The 27553-nt window shown below is 41.2% G+C and overlaps 1 protein-coding gene across 2 annotated transcripts in view; it reads left to right on the top strand.

Annotated features, from left to right (window-relative positions):
• LOC137358739 (venom phosphodiesterase 2-like) overlaps positions 1-27553 on the top strand; it is a 194012-nt gene that overhangs the window by 153996 nt on the left and 12463 nt on the right. For both annotated transcript variants that reach the window (XM_068025035.1, XM_068025024.1), the window contains 5 exons: positions 10035-10213; positions 10316-10367; positions 13989-14143; positions 26042-26174; positions 26606-26680. In XM_068025035.1, coding sequence (XP_067881136.1) covers positions 10035-10213; positions 10316-10367; positions 13989-14143; positions 26042-26174; positions 26606-26680 — 594 coding nt within the window. The remainder of the gene's footprint in view (positions 1-10034; positions 10214-10315; positions 10368-13988; positions 14144-26041; positions 26175-26605; positions 26681-27553) is intronic.

Raw genomic sequence — 27553 nt, 5'->3', positions numbered from 1 at the left:
ATTATCTGCTCCCAGTCTAGCTTTTAACCCATGATAATGACAATGGCTAAATTAAATGAGAATATATCTGTTTGTCCTTTTTTTGGTGCATTAGATCAAAATAATCTCCTGGAACAAAGTTACATTTACCTTTATTACAGCAATATCAGCCTCCTACAGGAACTCATCTAGTTTCTTTTTGAACATTTGCAGCAAACCTCCAGCCACTGCAAAAGCCAGCAACTTATTCCATAGGTCCAAACTGGTTATTAATCCCGCTCCTGAGCCTTTTCCAGGGCCTGTATATTTCCCACCATGTGAGGTAACCGGAACTGGGCAAAATATTCCATGGGTCGTGTACAAGAGCATTATAATTTATTTTATATTGCATCATCCTAGCTATAGATCCTAATACTCTTTTTGCTTTCACTATAGCTTCTCAGAATTGTGAACCTTTAGAGCAGGGTTGTCCAACATATAGCCCGCAGGCCAAGATCCAGCCCGCCCAAGGTTTCCTTCCAGCCCACAGCTGTTCCTCGTCCTCGCCTATGCTCCATGAGTGGAGATGGGAAATTTTCCTTTGTCTTCCGGCCGAGTGGCCTTTTTAAAAACATCACATTGTCACTTTTATACTTGGCAGCTGCTGAAGCAGGAACGCGCTTCCCAAATTTGGACAGATTGGAGTTTTCCAACTTTTTTTAAAAGCCTGCCAGAAAACCCCGAATCTGTCCATTGTTGAGAGGCGCACTCCTGCTTCAGCAGCTGCCAGCTGTGAACCTCAGCACAATGTTTTTAAACAAACTGACATACCACAAAGCTGCTATAATGAGCGTTCCTGCTCAGTGCAACTGTCAGAGAGAGGGAGTAACAGAGAGCGAGGGGGGAAAACAGAGGGGAGGGGAACACAGAGAGGTGGGGGAAGGAACAAAGAGCGAGAGAGTGGGGGGGAACAGAGACGGGGGAAACAGAGACAGAGAGGGGGGTAACAGACGGGCGTAACAGAGAGCGAGAGAGAAGTGAGGGAGCAGAGCGAGGGGGGGGGGGAACAGAGAGAGAGAGAGACAGGGGGGGGGGGGGGAGGGTGGGAAACAGAGAGAGACCGAGAGGGGGGGAACAGAGAGAGAGAGGTGGGGGAAAACCGAGAGAGAGGGGAAACCAAGAGAAAGGGGGGAAGAGAGAGAGGGGGGACAGAGGGGGGAGCACAGAACAAGGACGACAGAGAGGGGGGAGAACAACAGAAGGGGAAACATGGAGCGACAGACAGTGAGAGAGATCTCACTCCTGAAAGATGGACATCTGTCCAGAATACTCTGCATTGATACATCAAGAATGTGGGCAGAGATTGACTACTTATGCAAGCAAAAATAATGCCAGGTATGTCACTAAATCAGTTTTCAATATAGTGACAAGAAAATAAGTCAATAAATTAGTCTTCTCATTTAAAACTTTTTCACAAAAATGCACGTTTGGTGTTGTTTTTATTCGTAAGATAAATTTTTAATGCCTTTATCTTTCGAAATTTGCTCACTGGCCCCCTGGGCCGAGCAAAGATTGTAATGTGACCCTCCACCTACAAAGGTTGGACAATGCTGCTTTAGCGGTTTGTGCACTGTAAGAACCAGGTCCCTTTCCTGCTTAACAGCCTTTAATTCAGAGCCCAGCATGGTATACACATGTTTGACATTGGCCCTACCCACCTCCACAACATTTATCTACATTAAATTGCTTTTGCCAGATGCAGGCCCATTCCCCCATCACATTTAGGTCAGATTGTAATCTTTTCTCTTCCTCAAGGGTTCTGACATGGGCACACATCTTCAAATCCTCTGTGAACATGCAAACAGTACACCCAAAGCCTTCGTTCATTCAGACTATCGACATAGATTCTGAAGTGCAACAGTCCTAACACCTATCATGCAGACAGCGCTAGTAACCAATCTCTGCTGCCATAGTGACACCCTCTGTCTGAATGAAAATCATTCTAAATAATGTTAACATATCGACAGCTATGTGTAAATATGAAGGGAGATTTGAAAAATTGGGAAAGTTTTTGCTAGCATTGCAGTGTTTACGGGTGTTTAAAATTCTGAAATGGTGGAAAATTGTAGATAGAAATGGGGTTGGGGGCATGTGGGGGAGAGGGAATTTTAACTTTCTGCCCCAGGAAATGCAATGTGAGTGCCTGCCTGGAAGTCAGCCTGATTGAAGGCTTGGCTTCCAGTCAGGTGGGGGGTGCTGGAGAAGAGGCCGCAAGACCAAGTAGGCCTGAGTCCCGATCCAGGGTAGGTGAGGATGGGGGAGGGAGTGTCGAAGATCAGAGGCCTGAGGGATTGGAGGGCTCGGTTGGGTATAGGGGACGGGGATGCGGTTGGATGCAGAGAGGGATTGGAAGCCTCATTGCGGAGGGGAGGTTAGAGGGGTATCGGAAAGTTTTGCGGGGCAGAGTCAGATTGTGGGCTGTTGGTGAGACAGGTATGCTGGGTCCAGCAGGTAAGTAAATAGGCACTTAGCTCCAAGAAGCAAAGGTCCTTGCCTTCCTTTAGCTGCCGGGTTTCCTGAGGTTTGGGAAACCTGCCTGGCTAGAGTTAAATTTGAAATGGCAGCCTTGTTATACTATTTAAATTGCCAAACCACTTACTGGCCTGCTGCCCCCTTCCCCAGTCCCACCTCCGTTAAAACTGGAATTGTGCAGATTGGAGGAGGGGGGGGGAGTTGATACAGATTTAAAAAAAAATTTTTATTTAGAGATACAGCATTGAAACAGGCCCTTCGGCCCACCGACTCTGTGCCGACCAACAATCACCCATTTTATACTAATCCTACATTAATCCCATATTCTCTACCACATCCCCACCATTCTCCTACCACCTACCTATACTAGGGTCAATTTACAATGGCCTATTTACCTATCAACCTGCAAGTCTTTGGAGGTGGGAGGAAACCGGAGCACCCGGCGAAAACCCACGCAGACACAGGGAGAACTTGCAAACTCCGCACAGGCAGTACCCAGACCTGAACCTGGGTCGCTGGAGCTGTGAGGCTGCGGTGCTAACCACTGCGCCACTGTGCGGCCCAATGCTTTGACCTCGCATTCAACCCAAACCCACCTGTTTCTTGGGATTAAAATTCCCCCCAGATTGTTTCCAGTGTTTGGGAAAATTTAAAATGAGTTGACATATATGAGAGATTTGGGACAGACAGCAGGAAAAACTTATTTTCACACAGAGGATTGTGAGCGTATGAAATGCAGTATTCATGATTGAAGCAGAGACCATGTCAGTTTTTAAACTAGTTTAAATAGGTGGTTGAAGGAAGTGGGGTGGTGGTGAATAAAAAGTTACGGGTATAGGCCGGAAACATAGGCTAAGGACCATTACTTGTGTAGAGGACAAGTTGAGCTGAGTGGACAGTAATCACAATGACCGTAGGGGACATCTGATTGTTGGCATCTTGATAGGTGCACCTAAACACATCTGCAGGCACTATCATACCTCCCAGGCAATGAGAATAGAGAACTGTCTTCATGGGGTCTGGGGAAACAAAGAATGAGATGCAGCTGTGTGTCACCTGATGTAGGACATCTCCCGCATAGGGCCCCTGCAGTTATGTCACTACTCAGCTGCAACCTCCAATCAGCTTCCACCTTCTTCCATGCATGCTGCTATGTTAACCTTTGTGAGTGCTGTAAAGTGGCAAATAGGGCTATGTTCCTCACAAATAACCTGAGGAGCACTATTTCCACTTCAGCAGCCATCAACAGATACTGGGCTGTGTTATCACTCACCTGCAGACTAATGCCTACATATGGGTTTCCTTTCATTTCATTTCTGCCCTTCCCCATTGGCCTCGGCAAAGCTTGCCAGTGGGTTGAGATATTTTTGGAGTATCTCAAGGATGCAGGGAATTTTTCTCTCTCCATTCTGATATTCCCTTTAACTGTCCCCATCAGTTAAATTTCAGTTATACTACATTTCTTTATTCCAACCATTAGTGTTCTCCCTGCACACATCCCAATCTGCATCTGAAGCCGGATATAATTATGTTAATGACCAGAGTGTGGAAAATTGCATACAAACCCAGCACACTTCAGGTGATCTTGGCACCTGTTTCTAATTATCTGGGCATAAACTCCACCTATATCAGAAAATCTACCCTAGAGTCTACTTTTTTAAAATTTATATTATATTTAATGTGTGGCACTTGCTTATAACATAATGAAAAGAAATAGTGGTATTGCAAACCGAAGATCACCACTTGTGTTTGCTTTCTGCACTATTGCAGCTGTGCTATCCTTCACAAGAGATCTGCTGTTAGTTGGACTACCTTGCCAGTCATATTCAACTGAAAATAAAGTGGGCAGGAACCCAAAAATACTTGACAGTGTGTTTCTGCTTTGTGCTGTTTCTTGCTGGCACATGTTTACAATTTTTTGATTGCTTCAGGTACATGATATAACAAATAGAAACAGTAGTAGCTTCTGAGAAAACTATTATATTTACAGTTCATTTTTCCACAAGCACAGACTTGCTTAATTGTTTCATTCTGTTGCATTCAGAGATGTGGTTAAATTAGATTTGCCAGTACTCAGCTGAGCTGCAGAGACCAGAAATGTCCCTGATTAAATTTCTAGTTTGTGCTAAATTAGTTGATGTCAGGCAAGCACTTTATTTGATCTAAGCACCTCTAACTTGGAGAGAATTACCCAAGTTTCTGACTTCAGATTGCTATCCATTAATATTTTGTGTACGTGTGTGTGTGTGTGAGAGAGATAGGATTGACCTGGACAATAACCCTGCCGTTACTCGCCACAGGGTTCACATATGGATAATGGCCTGTTAGAAACGGAGAGAATGTGTGACACAGAAGGAGGCCATTCAGCCCATTGTGTCTTTGCTGGCCAAAAAAGAGCTCTCGTGCCTAATCCCTATTTCCAGTTCTTGGTCTGTAGCACTTTAAATGCATATCCAAGTATTTTTTAAGTGCAGTGTGGGTATCTGCCTCTCCCATGCTATCACACAGTGAGTTCCAGACACCCCACCACCCTCTGGGTGAAAAAAGTTCTCTTCAGATCCCCTCTAATGCTTCTACTTTAAATCTATGCCCCTTGGTTATTAGTCTCTCTGATAAGGGAAATAAGTCCTTCCTATCCTTTGCGCAGCACAGTGGCGCAGTGGTTAGCACCGCAGCCTCACAGCTCCAGCGACCCGGGTTCAGTTCTGGGTCCTGCCTGTGCGGAGTTTGCAAGTTCTCCCCGTGTCTGCGTGGGTTTCCACCGGGTGCTCCAGTTTCCTCCCACAGCTAAAGACTTGCAGGTTGATAGGTAAATTGGCCATTGTAAATAGCCCCTAGTGTAGATAGGTGGCAGGAGAATGGTGGGGATGTGGTAGGGAATATGGGATTAATGTAGGATTAGTATAAATGGGTGATTGCTGGTCGGCACAGACTCGGTGGGCCAAAGGGCCTGTTTCAGTGCTGTGTATCTCAATAAATATCCACTCTAAGCTATTTATTCATTTTAATACACCTCAATTAAATCTTCCCTCAGCCTATTGTGTTCCAAAGAAACCAACCAGAGCAATCTTTTCTCATTGCTAAAAGTCTCCTTTCCTGGCAGCATCCTCCTAAATCTCCTTTGTACCCTCGAGTGCGATTACATCAAAGAACAGTATAGCACAGGAACAGGCCATTCGGCCCTCCAAGCCTGCGCCGATCTTGATGCCTGCCTAAACTAAAACCTTCTGCACTTACGGGGTCCGTATCCCTCTATTCCCATCCTATTCATGTATTTGTCAAGATGCCTCTTAAACGTCTCTATGGTACCTGCTTCCACCACCTCCCCCGGCAACAAGTTCCAGGCACTCACCACCCTCTGTGTAAAGAAGTTGCCTCGCACATCCCCTCTAAACTTTGCCCCTCTCCCCTTAAACCTATGTCCCCTAGTAACTGACTGTTCCACTCTGGAAAAAAAGCTTCTGACTATCCACTCTGTCCATGCCGCTTATAACTTTGTAAACCTCTATCATGTCGTCCCTCCACCTCCGTCGTTCCGGTGAAAACAATCCGAGTTTATCCAACCTCTCCTCATAGCTAATGCCCTCCAGACCAGGCAACATCCTGGTAAACCTCTTCTGTACCCTCTCCAAAGCCTCCACGTCCTTCTGGTAGTGTGGCGACCAGAATTGCACGCAGTATTCTAAGTGTGGCCTAACTAAAGTTCTGTACAGCTGCAGCATGACTTGCCAATTTTTATACTCTATGCCCCGACCGATGAAGGCAAGCATGCCGTATGCCTTCTTGACTACCTTATCCACCTGCGTTGCCACTTTCAGTGACCTGTGGACCTGTACGCCCAGATCTCTCTGCCTGTCAATACGCCAAAGGGTTCTGCCATTTACTGTATACTTCCCACCTGCATTACCTCACATTTGTCCGGATTAAACTCCATCTGCCATTTCTCCGCCCAAGTCTCCAACCGATCTATATCCTGCTGTATCCTCTGACAATCCTCATCACTGTCCGCAACTCCACCAACCTTTTGTGTCATCCGCAAACTTACTGATCAGACCAGCTACATTTTCCTCCAAATCATTTATATATACTACAAACAGCAAAGGTCCCAGCACTGATCCCTGCGGAACACCACTAGTCACATCCCTCCATTCAGAAAAGCACCCTTCCACTGCTACCCTCTGTCTTCTATGACCGAGCCAGTTCTGTATCCATCTTACCAGCTCCCCTCTGATCCCATGTGACTTCACCTTTTGTATCAGTCTGCCATGAGGGACCTTGTCAAAGGCTTTACTGAAGTCCATATAGATAACATCCACTGCCCTTCCTTCATCAATCATCTTTGTCACTTCCTCAAAAAACTCAATCAAATTAGTGAGACACGACCTCCCCTTCACAAAACCATGCTGCCTCTCGCTAATAAGTCCATCGTTCCTGTAATACAATGAACAGAACTGTATGCAATACTCTAGCTGTGGCCTAACTAGTTTTCTACACAGTTTTAGCATAACCTCCCTGCTCTTATACTCCATGCCTCAGCCAGTAAAGGGAAGTAACCTGTATGAGGCCTTAACCACCTTATCTACCTGTCCTGCTACCTTCAGGGATTTGTGGACATGCACTCCAAGATCCTCTGTTCCTCTATAGTTCTTAGTTTGCTGCCATTTATTGTGTATTCCCTTGCCTTGTTTGCCCCCCCCACAAATGTGTTACCTCATCACCACAAAATTACCCCACAATTCTCCGGATTGAATTTCATATATTTTTCTGCCCAGCTGACCCATCCATTGATATCTTCCTGCAATCTACAGGTTTTTGCCTCACTATCAACCACATGGCTAATTTTCGTATCATCTGCAAACTTCTTAATTTACAGCCCTACATTTAAGTCTAAATCATCGATATATACCACATACAGTTCTGAGCCATGCAGAGCCCCACTGGAAACAGTCTTCCAGTCACAAAATACCCATTGACTATTATCCTTTGCTTCCTGCCACTGAGCCAATTTTGGATCTAACTTGCTACTTTCCCTTGAATCCCAGGAGTTTTTAGCTTTCTGACCAGTCTGGCATGTGAGAGCTTGTCAAAAGCTTTGCCAAAGTCCACATAGACTACATCAAATGCATTACTCTCATCGACCCTCCTTGTTAGCTTCTCAAACTATCCAATCACGTTAGTTGGGCACGACCTTAACAAATCCATGCTGAGTGATAATTCCGTGCTTTTCTAAATGACAATTTATGCAGTCCTTCAGAATTTTTCCCATATTTTGCCCATCACTGGGGTTAGGCTGACTGACATGTCATTATTCCATCTCTCCCTTCTTCCCTTTTTGAAATTTTAGTTGTCCTCCAGTCCTCTGGCACCACACCTGTAGCCAGAGAGGATTGGAAAAGTTCTGATGAAAGGCCACAGATCTGAAACGTTAATTCTGTTTTCCTCTCCAGGTCAGGCAGCATCTGTGCTGAGTATTTCCAGCATTTTCTGATTTTGTTTCAGATTTCCAGCATCCACAGTATTTGGCTTTTGTATTGTGGAAGATTAGAAAATGATGGTCAGAGCCTCTGCTCTTTCTTCCCTTCCTTCTCTTAGCAGCCTGGGATTTTATCCGGGCTTGGTAACTTATCCACTTTCAAGGATGCTAAACCCCTTACTATTTCCTATCTTATGTTTTTCCCATCCATTATTTCACAATCTTCCTTCTTAACTGCAATGTCTGCAAGATCCTGCTCTTGTCTGAAGACAGACACAAAGAATTCATTAAGAACCATGCCCAAGTCTTGCACTTCCACACACGGGTTTCCTTTTTTGGCTCTAATCGGCCTTACTCTTTCCATCGTTATCCTCTTACTCTTTCTGTTTTTATAAAGCATCTTTGGCTTTTCCTTGATTGTACTTGCTGAGTTTTTTTCATGCCCTCTCTTTGCCTTCCAATTCCCCTTTTAACTTCACTCCTATACTTTCGATATTTGTGTAGGCTTTCTGCAGTATTGGGCTCTCAGCATCTGACATAAGCTTCCCTTTTTTGCCTTAGCTTACTCTGTATGATCCCTGATATCCAGAGGGGTCTATATTTGGGAGGCCCTTTTTATTTGTGGGAACATTTTTTGTCTGAACCCTCTGTATCTCCTCCTTGAATGCCTCCCACTCCTCTGACACTGATTTATCTTCAAGTAGCTGTTTCCAAATCACATCTCAGCTTAGTAAAATTGGCCATTCCCCAATTTAAAACTTTTATTCTTGGTCTATCTTTGTCCTTTTCCATAACTACAGCAGGAGCTTGATAACATCCAGCTTTGCCAGATAATAACCGGCTTGAGCAAGAGAAAAGCCAGCGATTTCCTGTTGCCTATTGCCCAGTCCTCAACCATTAACATCTTGTGGGTCACACTTGACCAGAGGCACAACTAGACCAGCTGTGGCTACAAGAATAGGATAGAGGCTGGGTGCTCTGTGACAAGTGGCTCACCTCCTGCCCTCTCCAAGGTTCAGGCTAGGAGTGAGATGGAATACTCACCACTTGCTAAGATTGATCCAATATCAACAAGATTTAAGATTCAACATCATCCAGTGCAGAGAGTTTGCTTGATTGGCCCTGTTCCACTGGATTCAATATCCAACTCCACCATCACCATGCATAATTATATAACTATGCATTATGGAGAATGCATAATTGGAAACCACTGGATGAGTGGTTTTGGATAATCTGCTGCTGTGGTTGACAGTTATGAGTAGGATTTAGTGGTAATGAGGTCTGCATGCTGCTGAACTGTGTTAATGAAACAGCCCAAGCCAGATTGCAGCAGGAGCTTGATAACAACTAAAATAAAAGCAAAATTGATAACAACTAAGCTTGGGCTGATAAGTGCCAGATAACTTAGCATTTTGAGCAGAAGAAAGTCCAGGTGTTAAGTGTACTCCAAAAGAGAAGAGGAACTTCCATCTACGACTACATTTCCAACAATAATGAAAATTGGCATTTCTACAGTGATCCTTCTGTGTAGAAAAATGTGAAATGTGGGAATTTAACTGCTTGAAAAAACTACACGTATGAATTTGTTTCCCATTGGAGCATTGATTTTCCCTTCAACATGTATAAAGTTTTTTTTGTCTACATGCTACGTTCTAGTCATTAGTATCATCTTCCAGATCATTGAGACCTGCTGTCTTAAATGTTCCACTTTTATCTGGCATTATTGCCCATTCTATTATACTTTTCTCGTGCAATATTTTGGTAATACACAAAGAAACTCAGCTGTAATGTGTCTCTGATTTCATGATTATCTGTATTGTTCTACTGTTGGAAGCCGTATTTGTCTTTTATCACATATTAACTAACATTACTGAAAATCAAGAGAGGATAAAAAGAAAAAACTGCGAAGCTGAAATAACAGAACATGTTGGAAATACACAGCAGGTGTATCATCTTAAAAGAGAATATGACAGATTGATAGTTCGGTAAAAGATCATTCATAGCAATTAGATTGTGGTAGTAGTATGTTTTCTTTGTGTTTTTTTAAAGTTATACTCATTCCTCCCATTAGATTTGTTGCAGATCACACCTGCACCCAACAATGGAACTCACGGAAGTCTAAATCATCTTTTAAAAAAACCTGTCTACACCCCTACCCATTTCAAGGAAGTATCTTCAACATCTTCCTGCTCTTCAACAAAAGTTAAACCAACTGTTATTCCGCAAACAGCATGTTCATGCAGTTCTCTGGTAATTAAAACAATATTTAATGGCAATTATTATCTAGCTGTTGACTACCTACTTTCAAAAGCTCTAATGTTGGCTTCTTACACAAATATTCTAACATTTTAGGAATCATTGCCAGCAAATGCATGTGAGGAATTACATCTCTCCTTAATTGAAGGTAGGAAACTACCACACAAAATCTAACTCTATAGTAGTTTTCGAATGTTGTTTCATCAAGCTTAAAGAATTGGGATAGACACTGGGTGGTATCTGGCAGAACAGCTCATTTGTCCTTTGTAAAAGCCAATTGATTTTCATTCTACTGATTTCAGTGGATTAAAAATCAGCTGGGGTCTATAAGGAATGTGTGATCCGACCTGTCAGAGTACTGCCCAACAGTGATGGTGAAAATCTACCCTCTGTGTTTGAATAATTTTGCAGTTTGGATTGTAATATGAACTTTTTCTGCTTTGTCCACTTCTTATGTTTCAACCAAGAGAATAAATGAGACACGCATTTCCTTTTCAGCGATTTTAAGCCCAAACTACAATTTCTCTTGCACTACATAAGATGCTGTTTTGCCTCTCAAACCCACACCCAACAGCCATCCTCAATTCAAAAGCAAAATATTGCAGAAGCTGGAAATCTGAAACAAAAACACAGAATGATGGAAAGGCTCAGCAATTCAGGCAACATCTGTTCCGTCACAACCTGAAACATTAACTCTCCACAGATGCTACCTGATCTGCTGAGTATTTCCTGTTTTTGAACCATCTTCAATTACTTCTCTTCCAACATGGAAGTGACGCTATTGTTTTTCCACCATGCAGAGAAGCTTAGGAGTGTGATACCATCAAATGAGATGATGCTCCTGCTCACTGAAGTTGCTGGAAAGGTTTGTTTTTTTTTTGGTTTAGCGATATTTCACATCAACTGCCCAGCACCTAGTGTTGCACTCCAGAGATCAAAGATGGCTAGAGATACAAAATCTACAATCTATTAAAATTCTTGTCCATGCACACTTCCTGTCAACTTTTTCTATTATACATGTCTATGCCCCTATTTAATGGAAATTTCCTATGTAAACTTGTTATGCTGTAATTACACCCTCCCCACAGTGGAGGCACTGCAGGGCTACTAGTGGCAGAAGGGTGTAATAACTGTGATAGATTTACATAGACAGATTCCATTATAAATGTGGACCTATGAATTTGTAATGAATGTTTGAATTTAAAATGGAGACATTTGCATACTCGGGTTTAAATGTTGCCCATTCTCTAAACATACTTTCTCTGAGGACTACAATTGGTCTTGATTTCCACAGAAGATCAGCTATAATATTCAAAAATAGAAACAAAACCAGGTATTTCATACAGGAGCCTGAAATTTACAAGCAAATTATTGTTCTACAGTTGACTTAGGAATTTACAAGCATTTACACTACGTGATTCATAGAGAGAATAATTGAGCAGTGGCTTTAAAGGCAGAAGCCACACATCACAACTGTGTTGCAGAGCTGAGATCTCAGATCACCCATCAGTACTGTTTGGGTGTTTCACTTCAGGTTGCTCCTGCTTGAGATGATAACACTGATGCATACTTCTGACTGAAGGGCTTGCACAAGTGACAGTGCATCAGAAATGAGCTTATTAGGACAAGTGATATTGGGGAGGGAGTTCATTGGCATAGCACCACTTTAAGCAGCGCTGCGCAGACTTGCATTGATTCCCTAGGGGCAGACAATGTGTGGGCCACTATCTGCGTGGCCTGCACTAGTTTGCCCATTGATATCATTGAGAAACACCGTGTAGGTAGCGACCTGGGCCATTGTCTGACCCTGGAAATCAAATTGTTTTGCATAGCTACATGAAGGGATTTTTTTCCTCTGTGACTTTATTAGATTCTGCAAATACACTTACTCAAAATTCCAGATGGACCATTGTCTATCTACTAGCTGCTGGAATAATTCAATTATTACTCAGTTGTATAGCCACCCCTGCTTCCAAATTCCTATCTTGTGATGCAGGACATATTTATACAGATAGCTATTGGAAATCTTTCTGGACAGACAACACAAGTGGCTTTGAACTAAATGACAACAGCTACTTGTAATTATATAGCACCTTTAACCAAGTAAAACATTCCAAGGTGATTCACAGGAGCGAGTAAGGGCCCAGACGTCAGAGTTTTGGATGACCTCAAGTTTACGGAGGGTAAAATGTGGGAGGCCAGCCAGGAGTACACTGGAAAAGTCAAGTCTAGAGGGAACAAAGGCGTGGATGAGGGTTTCAGCAGCAGATGAACTGAGGCAGGGACAAAGTTGGGCGAGGTTACGGAGGTAGAAATAGGTGGTCTTTGTGCAAATATGTAGCTTGAGCTCACCTCAGTGTCAAATATGACACCAATGTTGTGAACCATCTGGTTCAGCCTTATACTGTTTCCAGGGAGAGAGGTGGAGTCAGTGGTTAGGGAGCAGAGTGTGTGGCAGGCACCGAAAACAATGGCTAAGTCTTCCCAATATCTAATTAGAGGAAATTGCTGCACATCCTGTACTGGATGTCGGGCAAGCAGTCTGACAAATTAGAGACAGTGGAGGGGTTGAGAGAGATGGTGGGGGGGTGTAGCTTGGTGTCGTCATCATATATGTACAAACAGGTATTAGAATATAATGTTGTTGCAACTTAAAGTTGCATTGTCCCTATTCCTGTACGAATGTGTATTTTCCAGAGGAGTTTTTTTTTTTGAACCTGGGTTTATACTCACATATGCCATAACCAGAAAGAATGAAGCTAAAAATGTAATGCACATTTATAATATTTCATAAATTCATGTAATCTAATTTGACTGAATACAATGACCTGGAATCTGCAAACTGTTGCTGTTACAGGTCTCACTTGAAGGAGTCTATACAAGCATTAAGTAGAATTACTAAGGCTACATGTAATTTTCATGGCTTCATTGTTACTGTAAATTTTTTTGTGTAAGTAGTTTGTCCTCCTAGTTGATTAAAAAGTAAATGAGATCTGGACTGCTTCATTATTAATGTTTCCAATAATTAAAGGAATTGAAAGATACTAGTTAGATAAGGAAGTGATGTCCTTTTCAAAGATTTCAGAGCAAGTATAATTTTGGTTCTTCTGGTTAAGTTTGCTGCCTTAATCATGATACGATATGTAGGCCAAATTTTCTCTTTTGCATTTGAGATAAATAATTAAATATGTGAAGTACATAGTGGAAAGTTGAGTGAGCACCACTGTAGGCAAGTGACCCTCTTTGCCTGACTTTCCATCTAGTCAATTATTTACATCCAAGCACCAATTTGAAAAATTTCTCTGTGATGCTTTATCTTAATTTAAAGAATGAAAATCACTATATCTTAAGGCAAATTGTCTGACTTGAGCATTTTTGGTGGGTTTAAAACACCAAAAAGAGAGTAATTTCTGCAGTTTGAAACTTAAGTGTGAATATTAATGTTAGCTGTTGCAAGTTACAAGACGTTCTGTTTTTTGATAAAGTTCAGGAAATGCTCCAAAAGTCGTTGTTCAAGGAGGTAGTTCTTGCACATTGCATGCAATTTGAATAACAATTACAAGCTAGTGTTTAAAGCACCATTTTATGCCCATTCCAAAGCAGTCTTATTTATCTAGATGGTATGGCATGTCTTGGTAATAGTAGACTATAGTTAAAAAGTGAACATTGTATTGGTCAGTTTTTTGTCTTGTGCATTGCAGCTGGTAGAAACTACTTGAATATTGTATGAAAAAAAAATGTTGCTGACCTAGTATGTTATATCTTGTAGCTAACAATGCAGATGCTCATCACTTGCCATATGGACGACCAAGAGTGGTGCAGGAGAACAGTAAGTGGTGTCTCCTGCATCAACATTTGTACATAAGTGGCTACAGCCATGACATTCTGATGTCATTGTGGAGTGCATATACTGTCAGCAAAACTGTAAGTTTCCAATACATATCACGTTTGTGTTTAAATAAATAATTGTTTATCAGAGATTCTCTGTCACTTCTTCCCCTTTGACTATTCTCCAAGTACATACTTGTCCATTGTTTAAAAAAAAAAAAATTTGGTTGTTTGCATGTGCTACTTTATTTAAACAAACAAAAAAGATCCTTGCCTCAAATTGAATCAATTCAGTCATATAAAAGTTTCATATTTGTAGTTTGACGGCAATTGCATTTATTCTTTTCAAAAAATATATACATCCACATGGACATTGTTCCACTAAATTCATTTCTTTTTAAAAGACTTAATCTCAGTTGCTAGTGTAGACAATTAAAGGTGCATTTCGATAGGGATTCTCTAGATCTGCTATAAATTCTGTGGGAGTTCAGTGGAAATCTTAGGAAAATGGTTTAATGGGCTAATTACCCCAGTTTTTCAGGATTTTCACTGCTGTTCTGCTGAAATTGCGGCAAGAGATTGGGGGAACCCCCACAGAAGTTCAACCCTTAATAATTCAATCTAACCATCCGAATCCTCCTCATATTCTTCTTTTAGCATGGTTTTTATGCATTGTAACTCCATGAGATGTGGATTTGACAGTAAATTTTGTGATGCTCCACTCCTGCCATTGAGACTCAATCAAAGTAAGTGCATATCTTGATTTTAAATCATGGGTGTGAGCCTTGGCTCGGTGGTGACCTTCTCAGCTCTAAGACAGAAGGTCATGGGCTCAAGCCCCCTCTGGACAAGGGAGTGAGGGAGTGCTGCACTGTCAGAGCTGCGGTCTTTCAGATGAAATTTTGGTGGTTCCATTTTCTTTGTTGATTGTGAAGTGTTTAGAATATCTGAGGTTTTGAAAGGTGCTATATAAATGCGGGCATTTTCATTCTTTTTCTTTCTGAAATCCAGATTTCTGTGAATTCATACAGTTGTCTTGTGTGCAAATAATGACTGGAAAATCAGGAGCACCATGAATTAGGCACACTGGTCTCTGTATCCAATTAATATGCACTTCTATTGAGTGGGACTTCAGGAAAAAGGAACCCGACCCAAGCCCAACCGAACCACAGCGGACCTGGCCCGAGTCCCTCCGATTTAGCCCCGAACCCGCCCCGACCCGACCCGACCCGACCAACCTTTTACTTACCATTGAACTCGGAACCTCCAGGAAGCTGCAGCGCATGCGTGATGACGTCCTAGTGACGTCACTTGCTCACTGCGCAGACTCAATTTCGTCCCGGAGTCCAAGTTCAGGTAAGTTTTTTTTTTTTAAATTTCACTACTTACCAGCAGAGCACTTACCGTGTGTGTCCGGCCCGACCCGACCGGACTTGACCTGGACTCGACCCGACCTGAACCCAACACATGTCGTCAGGTTCGAGTCAGGTAGCAGACCTTTACTTCAGGCTGGGGGTAGAACATTACAATGTTTATCCTTAAATCTGCAGGGAACTAGTTAATCTTCACTCAACTGACCTATGCTGAAAGAGCTGCCTGACCTACCAGCTGACTTCAAACCGTTGGCACTTTTTCAGATGTTTATTCAAATGAAGTATGCCTGTTGACAGCAGCTACTCTGTATGCAATCTCTAAGTAGTAAATCTAGCAATTTTATTAACCGCATCAGGGTTAGAATTACATTTGGCACATTGAATAGTTGATGTGCCTATAAGTGGAGCACATTCTTAATATCATTAATATTGTTCTTAAAAATTGCTTTAAATCGTCTCTGAAGATGCTGTTTTCTTGATTTGTGCCATTATTGTTAAGCAACAAGAAGCAGAACCACTAATTGAAAACATGCTTGTTTACTCTTTGGAAAGTAATATTCTGTATACTGTACAGATATATAGCATTGTCTCACGTTCTCTGGACTAACACATTTCCTTTCATTAAACTGTATATAACACAGATACGTTAGTTTATGTAACACAATCATCTGTTCCTGTAAGAGTGTTTTTGGAAAAGCATATAATTTTCTCTTCATATTAATGTGTCCTCTTTTTATCATTTTTCTTTCTATAGTAGACACAAGAAAATAATCTTTAACACAGCCATGTTGAAGCTTTTTCTTCTTTTTGTATGTTTGTCAATTTCCAATTTTAAATTCTGCACCAGTTGCCAGAAACCTTTCCCCAGCTAGCAACAGAAAATGAAGTCTCCTGACAAAATACCAAAGACATACAGGTTGCTTTTCAAGGAAAGGAGAGAGACTATAGGTGACCAGGTGAATATCATGAGGACCTTTTGTCTCCTGAAGTTAGTTCTTACAAATACAGAAAGGGATTGGCTTGCCTGCGGATTAAGGTTTAGATCCTCTCAGACATACAGCTATTGCTGGCAATGTTCAAATATAGGATGGCTTCCAAATTTCACAAGTTATGAAGACAGTCTGTTCTTTGTATTGAAACCCGAAACCAAAAACTGTTCTTGTTGCCAAAAAAACCTTAATTGTCACATTCAAGTTCCAGTCCTCGGCTTTCTTGTAGGAACTAATTGTCAGCCAGTAATTTCTACCAATGACAACAGGACACTTATGCCTCTAATGGTAGTCAGTGTTACGACCAAGGCAGGAGCAATGCACTGTTAATTCAGTCCAACTACTCCACAGGTCACAGCACATTAGTAAAGTTTCCCACCTACTGGAAATCAGCCAAATTAAACACGTTATTTATCCCCCAGAATAAAGCATACAAAACCAGGTTTCTTTAAATAACAAAATTAACTATTTATTGGTAAACTAAATCTTAAACAAGGAGATAAATCTGTATATATGAAAAGATTTATAACTTATTCTTCCTAACCCTCATGACACGCATGCATACATTCAAAAAAATGGTTAACTGGGGGAAAAAAGGCTTTTGGTGTTCAACTGTTTCTTAGGAATAATAAAATAGTTGGTGATCACGGTCAGGTAGGATATTTCTGGATCCCAGAGTTGAATAGTCAGATGCTACGTGAAGTCTCTCCAGGCGAGTTTGATGAACAGTCTGTGATGGGTAGGCGTTTAAGGCAATTTGTCTGCAGCAGGCGTCGGACAGATCTTCCAGCAAAAGGTGTAGCAACAGGTCTACTTTAAATTTTAAAGTAACAGTATAGCAATAGAAGCTTTCTTGAGATTTCAGGATCTCCCAAAAATACAAGTAACAGGAATCACTCTTGAGGCAGAGATTTTCCAGAGACTGGAGGCAATAGGAATTTGCTACCTTCAGCAAAAGACCCTCCAGGGGCCTTTCCTCACTCCAGGCAGAACACAGCCACAACTCAAATGTAGGATTCCTTTTTTTTACAGGAGAGTCAAGCCTTCCTTTCAGGGAGAGGTCTTTTTCTGGTCTGCAAACACGGGTCCCAGACGGTTTGTTCTGCCTCCTTCCTGTCCAGCACTGGTCTGTCACAAAGCCAAAATGAAACTGAAATTCTCCAACAATAAGTCATCTGACCTGTAATTTCCCTTGCTGTTGTTCGGAAACAGGCTGCATTGCAATCTGTGCCCCACCCAGTTCAGCATTCAGTGTTCTCAGAGAAAAATCCTTTTTTCCCCCAGTCTTTCAAAACACAGAACTGTCAGTTTTCTTTTTTTTTTAAACAACAGCAATAAAAAATCAGTACAGCAGGTTTCACATCGTTGCAGACCTATTAACATAGTTTCTCTGAGACAAAAAAATGCAGCATCTTGATAATGTAATAATTCTAAACCACAATCAGCATCCACTACAAAACAGGTATGTGAGGTTTCAGCTGCCAACTTGGAAGTTTCCAGTCTGCATTTTAGTTGGTTCAGAAGAACTGAAGTCATGAAGTTGGAGGAGGCCATCACATTGATCCTCTGAATAAAGAGCTGCAGGCTACAGAACTGCTTATCAACTGCATGTCGAAGGTTCAGGGCACCCTTTTCTCAGCACCCTTCTCAAGCCAAATAAGCTGCAAATCTGTCAGATTCAATAGACTGATGACAATGCACATAGTTCTCTGAAAGTGCTTTTGCCATTTTAAGAAGTATGTTAAAACCAGCTAGTCTCATGTTAATGTGTAAGCAGTTTTCCCAATGGTGCAGTTTCGAACCACTTCTTAAAATAATGCATGTCAGTGTCAGAGTCCCTGGCAGTTCATCCTACTCCAATCCAGTATTCCGTCCAGTTTGAGGAAGGGCATCAAGTCCAAGAGCTGGCTGCTGGAGGACCTTGACTGCAGCCTATTGTTGCCAGGCTAATGATACACATCCCTGTCCCATGGCACCTTCCCCTGCAATCGCAGGAGGTGTAATACTAACCCATTTACCTCCTCTCTCCTCACTATCCCAGGCCCCAACCACTCCTTTCAGGTGAAGCAGCAATTTACTTGTTGTACTTTCAATGTAGTATACTGTATTCGCTGCTCGCAATGTGGTCTCCTCTACACTGGGGAGACCAAACGTAGACTGGGTGACCGCTTTGCGGAACACCTCCGCTCAGTCCGCAAGCAGGACCCTGAGCTTCCGGTTGCTTGCCATTTCAACACTCCCCCCTGCTCTCATGCTCACATCTCTGTCCTGGGATTGCTGCAATGTTCCAGTGAACATCAACGCAAGCTCGAGGAACAGCAAACTTTTTTTTCGTGTTTATTTCATTTCATCTTAGTTTGTTCAGTTTGCTTACCCACTGTTTTTTTTCATGTTTGTATTTGCTGCTGTTCAACCTTCAGTCCGTTAACACCCTATTTGCACGAATGCTTTGTCTTTCAACACACCATTAACATTTTGTTGGCCTTTGTTCCATGACCTTTTGGTCAGCTATGTGACCTTGTCCAATCTACACCTTCTCCTTTTGTTATCTCTTGCCCCACCCCTGCCTCACTTGCTTATAACCTTTGACATTTCTAATATTTGCTAGTTCCAAAGAAGGGTCACTGACCCGAAACGTTAACTCTGCTTCTCTTTCCACAGATGCTGCCAGACCTGCTGAGTTGTTCCAGCATTTCTTGTTTTTATTTCAGATTTCCAGCATCCGCAGTGTTTTGCTTTTATTATAATGATACACATCCCTGTGTCACTATCTGATGAAGCAGCACAGTGATGTTTGTACTTCCACCACTCACTGCAGGCAACATTTGAGGCAGATTAAAGCAGATGTTTTGCTGCCTGAATTGTTCCGGGGAAGTCCTGGAGTACAACCCTCCACAAAGAACAAAGAACAAAGAAAATTACAGCACAGGAACAGGCCCTTCGGCCCTCTAGGCCTGCGCCGATCCAGATCCTCTATCTAAACCTGTCGCCTATTTTCTAAGGGTCTGTATCTCTTTGCTTCCTGCCCATTCATGTATCTGTCTAGATACATCTTAAAAGACGCTATCGTGCCCGCGTCTACCACCTCCGCTGGCAAGGCGTTCCAGGCACCCACCACCCTCTGCGTAAAGAACTTTCCACGCATCTCCCCCCAAAACTTTTCCCCTCTCACTTTGAACTCGTGACCCCTAGTAATTGAATCCCCCACTCTGGGAAAAAGCTTCTTGCTATCCACCCTGTCTATACCTCTCATGATTTTGTACACCTCAATCAGGTCCCCCCTCAACCTCCGTCTTTCTAATGAAAATAATCCTAATCTACTCAATCTCTCTTCATAGCTAGCGCCCTGCATACCAGGCAACATCCTGGTGAACCTCCTCTGCACCCTCTCCAAAGTATCTACATCCTTTTGGTAATGTGGCGACCAGAACTGCACGCAATATTCCAAATGTGGCCGAACCAAAGTCCTATACAACTGTAACATGACCTGCCAACTCTTGTACTCAATACCCCGTCCGATGAAGGAAAGCATGCCGTATGCCTTCTTGACCACTCTATTGACCTGCGTTGCCACCTTCAGGGAACAATGGACCTGAACACTCAAATCTCTCTGTACATCAATTTTTCCCAGGACTTTTCCATTTACTGTATAGTTCACTCTTGAATCAGTGTGGCCTGCTGTGTGCTGCACAACCTAGCTATTAATGGGGAACTGCCTGTGGAGAGTAATAAGTGGAGTGGGTAGAGGAGAACCAAGAGTTTCCTCCTTCCAAACACCCATGGACTGTATTTGCATTTCATCATCTGCCAGCCAGCGTGGATGGGATGATGCAGTAGCTCTGTCAAAATAATATTGAATTGAGAAATTCATGAAGTTGAATTCATGAAGGGCCTGTTTCAGTGGTGTATCTCGCTTTTTAAAAAAAAAAGTAATTTGAGAAAGAAATGAGGGAGAAGCAGTGTTTGTGACCTAGAAACAGCAAATGCTGGAAAAACTCAGCAGGTCCTGCAGCATCTCTGGAGAGAAAAAACAAGGTTCATGTTTCACGCCGATGACCTTTCATCAGACTTGGAGAGAGAAACAAAGTTAATATTTCATTAAAACCCAACAGAGGCTGCCTGGCCTACTGAGTATTTCCAACATTTTCTCTCTTTATTTCAGATTTCCAGCATCCACAGTGTTTTACTTTTGTGTTGGTGTTTGTGACTTACCTGTTTATCTCTTAGAGTGCTGCTGAGCAGCTATTTTTAAAAAGCTGCACAGAAAATTCCTGAAGGCTCAGCTTGTTTTATACCATCACCTAGACCAAAACTATGCAAATAAACATACCGAAGAAATGGCTGTGTATCACCCTCTGGAGGCCAGCAGCAATGTAACACTTTTTGTTTTAAGTTACAACGACTGTGTAAATCACCTCAAGGATAATCTGGAGCACTGCAGCCTCACAGCTCCAGGGACCCGGGTTCGATTCTGGGCACTGCCTGTGTGGAGTTTGCAAGTTCTCCCTGTGTCTGCATGGGTTTTCTCCGGGTGCTCCGGTTTCCTCCCACAAGCCAAAAGACTTGCAGGTTGGTAGGTAAATTGGCCAATATAAATTGCCCCTAGTATAGGTAGGTGGTAGGGAAATATAGGGACAGATGGGGATGTTTGGTAGGAATATGGGATTAGTGTAGGATTAGTATAAATGGGTGGTTGCTGGTCGGCACAGACTCGGTGGGCCGAAGGGCCTGTTTCAGTGCTGTATCTCTAATCTAATCTAATCAAAAAAAATTTTGCATAAATGCCAACCTGTGAAATGTGGGATGGCTGGCAAACAGCTTTAAATTAGCTGGTCCCAAAAAGTGTTGACAGCTCAACAAATAATGTACAACTTAAAATCAACCCTATATAAAGGCCTATTACCACGGCCACTGCTTTAAGGCAACTGAAAGTTAAGTTCCTTTTTGACTTTATTGGATTTCAGGATTTTTATTTGACTTTAAGATCACAATTCAGTTGTTTTTCTGTGAAAACTGAAATCCAGTGGCCTCGCATATGTCATACAAAAAGAAGTAATTACAATGAGGTGCAATGAGACATGAGCTTGTCATGACTTAAGCTGCAGATGTACCTAGAGTTCCATCCAGAGGTATTATAGGGAATAAAAATTCTGAAAAACACAAAATATTATTTTTACAGTGGTAGATTTGTGAACGGGGAGGTGAGCTCTTGTGCAAAGTTTACTTCTTAGAAAGTCTGGCTCCCTTCTATATAATTTGGACGTTTGATTTTTTTTTTTGGTGCATTTCCAGCATTTTGTAGCATGCCAAGATTCAGAATTTATTCTGTAATGTATTAAATATTAAATAAATTAGTTGCTAAAGTCATAAATAACTTCTTTGCACCTAATATAGCCTGTAACCACAGGCCTATATGTATGCAGGTGCCATAGCTGAATGAAATTATATAAATAATAATGGTCTGTGGCCTGACTTACAACATTATCAAAATAAATATCAGTATTTAATGCAAAAACCTTTGGGATGTAAAGAAAGTAACAAATTGCACTCCTATATTTTTCCTCAAATGCCGGAAGATGCATCATTGTACTTTAAATTAAGTGGGAAACAACCATTAGACTAAATATTAGTCTAAGTATGGCACAGAAGCATAATGTAATTTTAAATTTGCAGCACTCCTCTCTTACATCCAACCTTCTCCCCAATTTACAAATGCACTCCATTCACTCCAAAGTACATTGCACGCCATTCAACTCCCCATCCTTTCACAGAATCACTCTCTCTTCTCTGACCTTAATCTGTTCATGCTAGCACTCTTTTCTCCCTGTCACTCACCAGTTGAACCTGGCACTTCTCCATCTACACTGTGGTGCTCTTCTTCCATTCTACCCTGGTGTTCTTCATTCCTCCCCTTCAAAGATACTGCTGGGATTCTCCCTCCCTGTTCCTTTTAGTTACTGCTGGGACTCTGCTTTGTTACCATCCATCTACATATCTCTGTGTTACCATCCATTTAACCTCCCTTTCATGGTCGTTCAGCTTGCCCTTTCCTCTACATTATTGCCATGCACTCTCCTTTTTTGCATGGCCAACCATTCCCCTTCCCTTTTCTCTTTCCCTTCCCCATCCACTTCCCACCTTTATGATATTGCTGAGCTATGGAGCTTTGTTTGGAGTCCAATTTTTTTTTTGCTGTAAATTGTCAAATCAATACATGCAGTACTTTCCCTATGAGGAGGTGCATTCATTTTCATTACTTTGGGTTTATAGAGTATTTCTGTACATTACCTGTTTGCTAAAAGCATTGTACTAACAAAGATCATGTGGCTCATTCAGAGTTGGTTTGACTTGGTCTGATGATGTATCAGACCCATTTTGATTTAGACCATCAGAGTTGTTTTGTGTCCATTGAAAACTTTAACTGCTCTATAAAATAAATAAGGACATTCGTGTTGCCCATTAGTGATCATCTATGAAGGCTTGTCAGAAGTTCACCTTTTACAGCTTGTCAGAAATAAGAGGCATCAATTAATTCGGGGAGAAAATAATTTAAAATGCGAGCTTCTTGGAAAGTAGACAAACCTCTCTGAAATTAGGCCAGTGCAAAATTATAAATACCTTGCTAATGAAGACCCTGAAACTAATTGCATGACTGTTTTCACATTTTGTGACAGGGAGCCACATTCTGCTAATTTCAGGATTAGTTGCTATTCAAATATATCTATAAATGACACAATAATATTAAGTCAAGATAGGGCCTGTGCATAGAACTAAGTATTTTATCATGTAATTTTGTTTCTAATTATGGGATTGCATGTTTCTCCTTCAGTACTGAGAGTTTTCAATTATGTGGAGAAACTGGATAAGCTGGGGTTGCTCTCCATATAGCAGGGAAGGTTAAGAGGAGATTTGATATGGTTCATAGAGTAAATAAAGAAAAACTGTTTCTCGTGGCAGAAGGGTTGGTTGGCAGAAGGGTTGGTAAGCATAGGGCACAGATTTAAGGTGATTGACATAAGAATAAGAGGAGGCATGAGGAAATATTTTTAGACAGCCATTTCACCAAGCTTTTAGTTGCATCAAATATATCCTTTTGCCTTGGCATCTGTTTTGTCTGATTATGCTTCTGTGAATTGCTGTATAAATGCAAGTTTTTTGCAAAAATCAAAATTATTTTTGCTATTTCCTAGCTGTTTTTATACATTTAGTACCTATTCCTGCTAGCATTTATATTATAATGAACTTTCTTGCCAGCTCTAAATAGTTTTTACTCCCAGCACCATTATTGGCACCAATGAGAATCCTGTTATCTGATGTATTTATAAAAACAGGAAGACCTATGGGTGAAGCCAGGCAGGTTGGACTGTGTTAGAGCTGCTCTGTGCCCATCTGCTGGTACTTGCACACTTGGATCTGTACACAAAAGTGATCGTGTCTCACTTCAGCAGATAGTCAGTTCAGATGGAGATTCCTGTTCCCAAAGGAAATAGAACACCAGATCTGATGTCTCCTCAAAGACAGAAGCAAATATTGCTGATGCTATAAATACGCAGTAAGATAAGATTAACTGATGGAATGGACTCAGTCAATTGTAACCTCCCTCATGCACTGTTTCTGCTTTGCAGGGTGGGGGTTAAAATCAAACCATATTATGAAATTCTCACTTGAAAAATAGATCTTTTGAAGTAATTTTATTTGATCTGGCAAACTCATATCCAAACACCCTGAACAAGAATCCTGCCGATATAACTGCACTTCAACCGTGGCAAAGTTTGTTAAGGTGATGGGATGCCTTTTGAGAATCTCAAGACAATGGAAAATGCTTTCTCCTCATTGCAAAAGTCCCTTTAATTGTTCCCAGCCCTTTAAGTTCTACTTGCACACAATTTTCCACTCCTTCCGCTGGATCAAACTCATAAGAAGGAGGAAATATTTATAGTGGCAGGAAGTTTGATCACCAGAAGACACAGATTTGAGGTGATTGGCAGAAGAACCAGAGGCAAAATGAGGAAACATTTTTCTGCGCAGCGAGTTGTTATGATCTGGATTACACTGTCTACTAGGGTGGTGGAAGCAGATTCAGTAGTAACTTTCAAAAGGAAATTTGATAAATACTTGAAGGGGAAATAATTTTGCAGGGTTATTGGGAAAGAGCAGGGAAGTGGGACTAATTCGATAGCTCTACAAAGAGCTAACACAGACATGATGGGCTGAATGGCCTCCTTCTGTGCTGTGTCACGTTGATTCCATGACAGCACTGCTTTCCTATAGGAACAGGAAAATGAAAATAACAAGCTCAATCAGGTTGTTTGGCAATAACCTAGGAAAAGTGTAACTAATAAAAACAGAAATAGCTAGGAACACTCAACAGGTCAGGCAGCATCAGTGTAGAGAGAACCAGAGTTAACATTTCAGGGCAATGATCTTTGATCCGAACTTCTGAAGGTCATTGAGGGGAGAGCCCGATCATGGATGCTTCACATACAGGTTTCCGGATCCAGGTGATAGGTGCACTTACCTCCTGAACCCACCAAGACCTCGCCTTGAAGCTGCTGGGTTTTCCGATGCTCAGGAAACCTGGCCAACAGTTTAAGTTGAAAAATATAATTACAACAAAACGAGCAGCCTCATGATCATATTTAAACTTAATTCCAACTCACCTCCTTGGATCTAGTTGTTCACCCCTTCAGGCCTCTGTTAAAGCTGGAAATGGGTGGATTGAAGGCAAGTTTGGGTTGGGAAATGGATTTTTGAGAGTTTTAAACCCCCAACCCAATTTAAATATGCCTTTTTTTAAGGTTAAAATTCAGCCAGTTTTTTTTTTGTCTGTCATAATTTTAAATTTCCATAGGGTGGGAGTTCTTAACATTGTGGGATTTTGTAAAGGTGCTCACTTCTATTTATTAAAGATGTATCATGTGTAAAACATGTACCAATGGTGCTTTACAGAAGTGTTGCACTGTTAGAATGGTGAAATTTACTCCTTGCAGTCGCAAACTGTATTTTAAAATTATTTTTAAAATAGTATAGGGTATCAAAAACCACACACCTGCGGTCATACAGCTGTTTATTGCTGCTGTTAGTTATTGAGCCAAATATCAATTGATTGTGTATTTTACCATCACTACCTATTATGGATCATCCAACAGTTGTATGTGTTTCCCAAATCTGCAATATGGTTCAGAAATTAAAAACCCAGTCGCACCAGACATCACCTAGAATTATAACGGTGCTGGATGAGCCTCCTACCCATCAACAGATCGAGTATTTATGATCATTTTTAAAATAGAATGTAAAATACATAATTTTCTGGTAACTATTATAAAATGCATTTGTTGAATACTTTGTCACTAATGGAAAAATATAAAGCAAGAGCTAAAAGACAGTTTGTCCCTCTGTGGTATGTTTGTTACATTGACTTGTTGAATACTATCCAATTTATGATTGAGAACCTTATTGCAGAAACTTCAGTGCATATCCTTGTTTTTCTGACTTCATATGAAAGGTCACAGACCTGGAACGTTGACTCTGTTTCTCTCTCCACAGTTGCTGCCAGACTGGCAGTTTTTATTTCTGATTTCCAGCATCTGCAGTATTTTGCTTTTATTATTTTTCTTTTGCTTTACTAACAGGAAAATCGAACTGCTCCTCTGCCAAACGTTCCAAACTGTGTGCTCGTTGATGTTCGAATTCCTTTTACAACAAACCAAAGCTCGTACAATAATGAAGATCAGAAAATAGCTTACGGGTTCCTTTATCCACCCAGTAAGTGCGGCATTGACGTGTGTCCAAACTTGCATGTAATGTCTTAAGTATCTCAGAATTCCACAAATATCTGTCTATAAGGGGTCGTTGCAGCTATGGCACTTGTGCAGGCTATTGTTTCTCACCATTACAAGATGTGCTTTCAAATATTAAGAAGAATTGCCATTTAGTGGCCAAATTGTACCAGAACTGCTCATTCAACAAGAAGACTGTGATTCTTTGTAATTGTGTGCTTTTAGAAGTGAGGGTAATTTTAACTGAAATAATAATGTGAGATATCTTTTGTTTTAGTCATTGTAAACTGCACTATGTAGTCTGTATCTGCATCCAGTTTTGACATTGAATAAAGCAAACACAACCAGGCAAATGTACTTTTATTTGCGACAACCTGGACACCAATTTTTTTTAAAACATGCCTACTTTTTATCTAGATTTACAGTCAGGACAATATCAATTTGAAGGTGTACTCACTAGCAACCTTGTACCTATGTACAAAGCCTTTCAAAGTAAGTATAGATTATTTCCTATTAAGTGATGCAAACTCTGTCGCAATGGAATATCTATTTGCACATTGTATTTCTATTGTAATTATGATTTTGTGATCATTTGATGATTTCATTGTGCCCCAGTTTGAATTTAAGGTGAATGTGCGAATTACCTGCACTGAATCATCACTTAATATTCTCACTGATTGTGCTCAGAACTTACTTTAATTCTAGCTAAAAGAGGCCATGGTGAGTTCATAGGGCAAGGAGATTATAGTATTGTATGGTTTTATTCCAATTCAGATGACTTATAGAATACACACACTGTTGCTGCCCTTAGAGACTCGTTCATACACTTCATGAAAACCAATTCAGGACCACCTCTACAGTTAATCACAAAAGATGAAATATTCTTGGTTGATGTATTATATCGACATACTTAAGTGCTGAATTTTCTGAAATAACCACTTAATACTGCTCAAAAATCAATTCATTAAAGTACTACATCATGTGGCAAGTACTTACAACCATAAGAAAGCCAACAGTTGATGTAACTTTATCTGGGATTCTATTTAATATTTAAGCTTCACTGACTATTATGTTCTATAAATGATTTATTTACACCTGCTGTTTTGTTACATTATGTAACTGTAGTTGAATTTGTAGTTTAGTGAAGTAGTCCAATATCATCCATATCATAATAGCTGTAACATCACTAAATAATTAGATTTATAAATGACACAGTCTCGTAACAAAATGCTTTTACTGCAAAGGTTCAATCCATTTTTACTTTGTTTCACAGTGGGGTAGATTTTAACTGTCAGGTGCCCATCAGGTGGAGAGCACTAGCTGATCACCCAATCCTGCAGACCAGATCCCCAATCCATTTTGAGG

The sequence above is a fragment of the Heterodontus francisci genome, chromosome 3, assembly GCF_036365525.1.
Source record: "Heterodontus francisci isolate sHetFra1 chromosome 3, sHetFra1.hap1, whole genome shotgun sequence".
Lineage (NCBI taxonomy): Eukaryota > Metazoa > Chordata > Chondrichthyes > Heterodontiformes > Heterodontidae > Heterodontus > Heterodontus francisci.
This window is presented reverse-complemented; position numbering and strand designations above follow the sequence as displayed.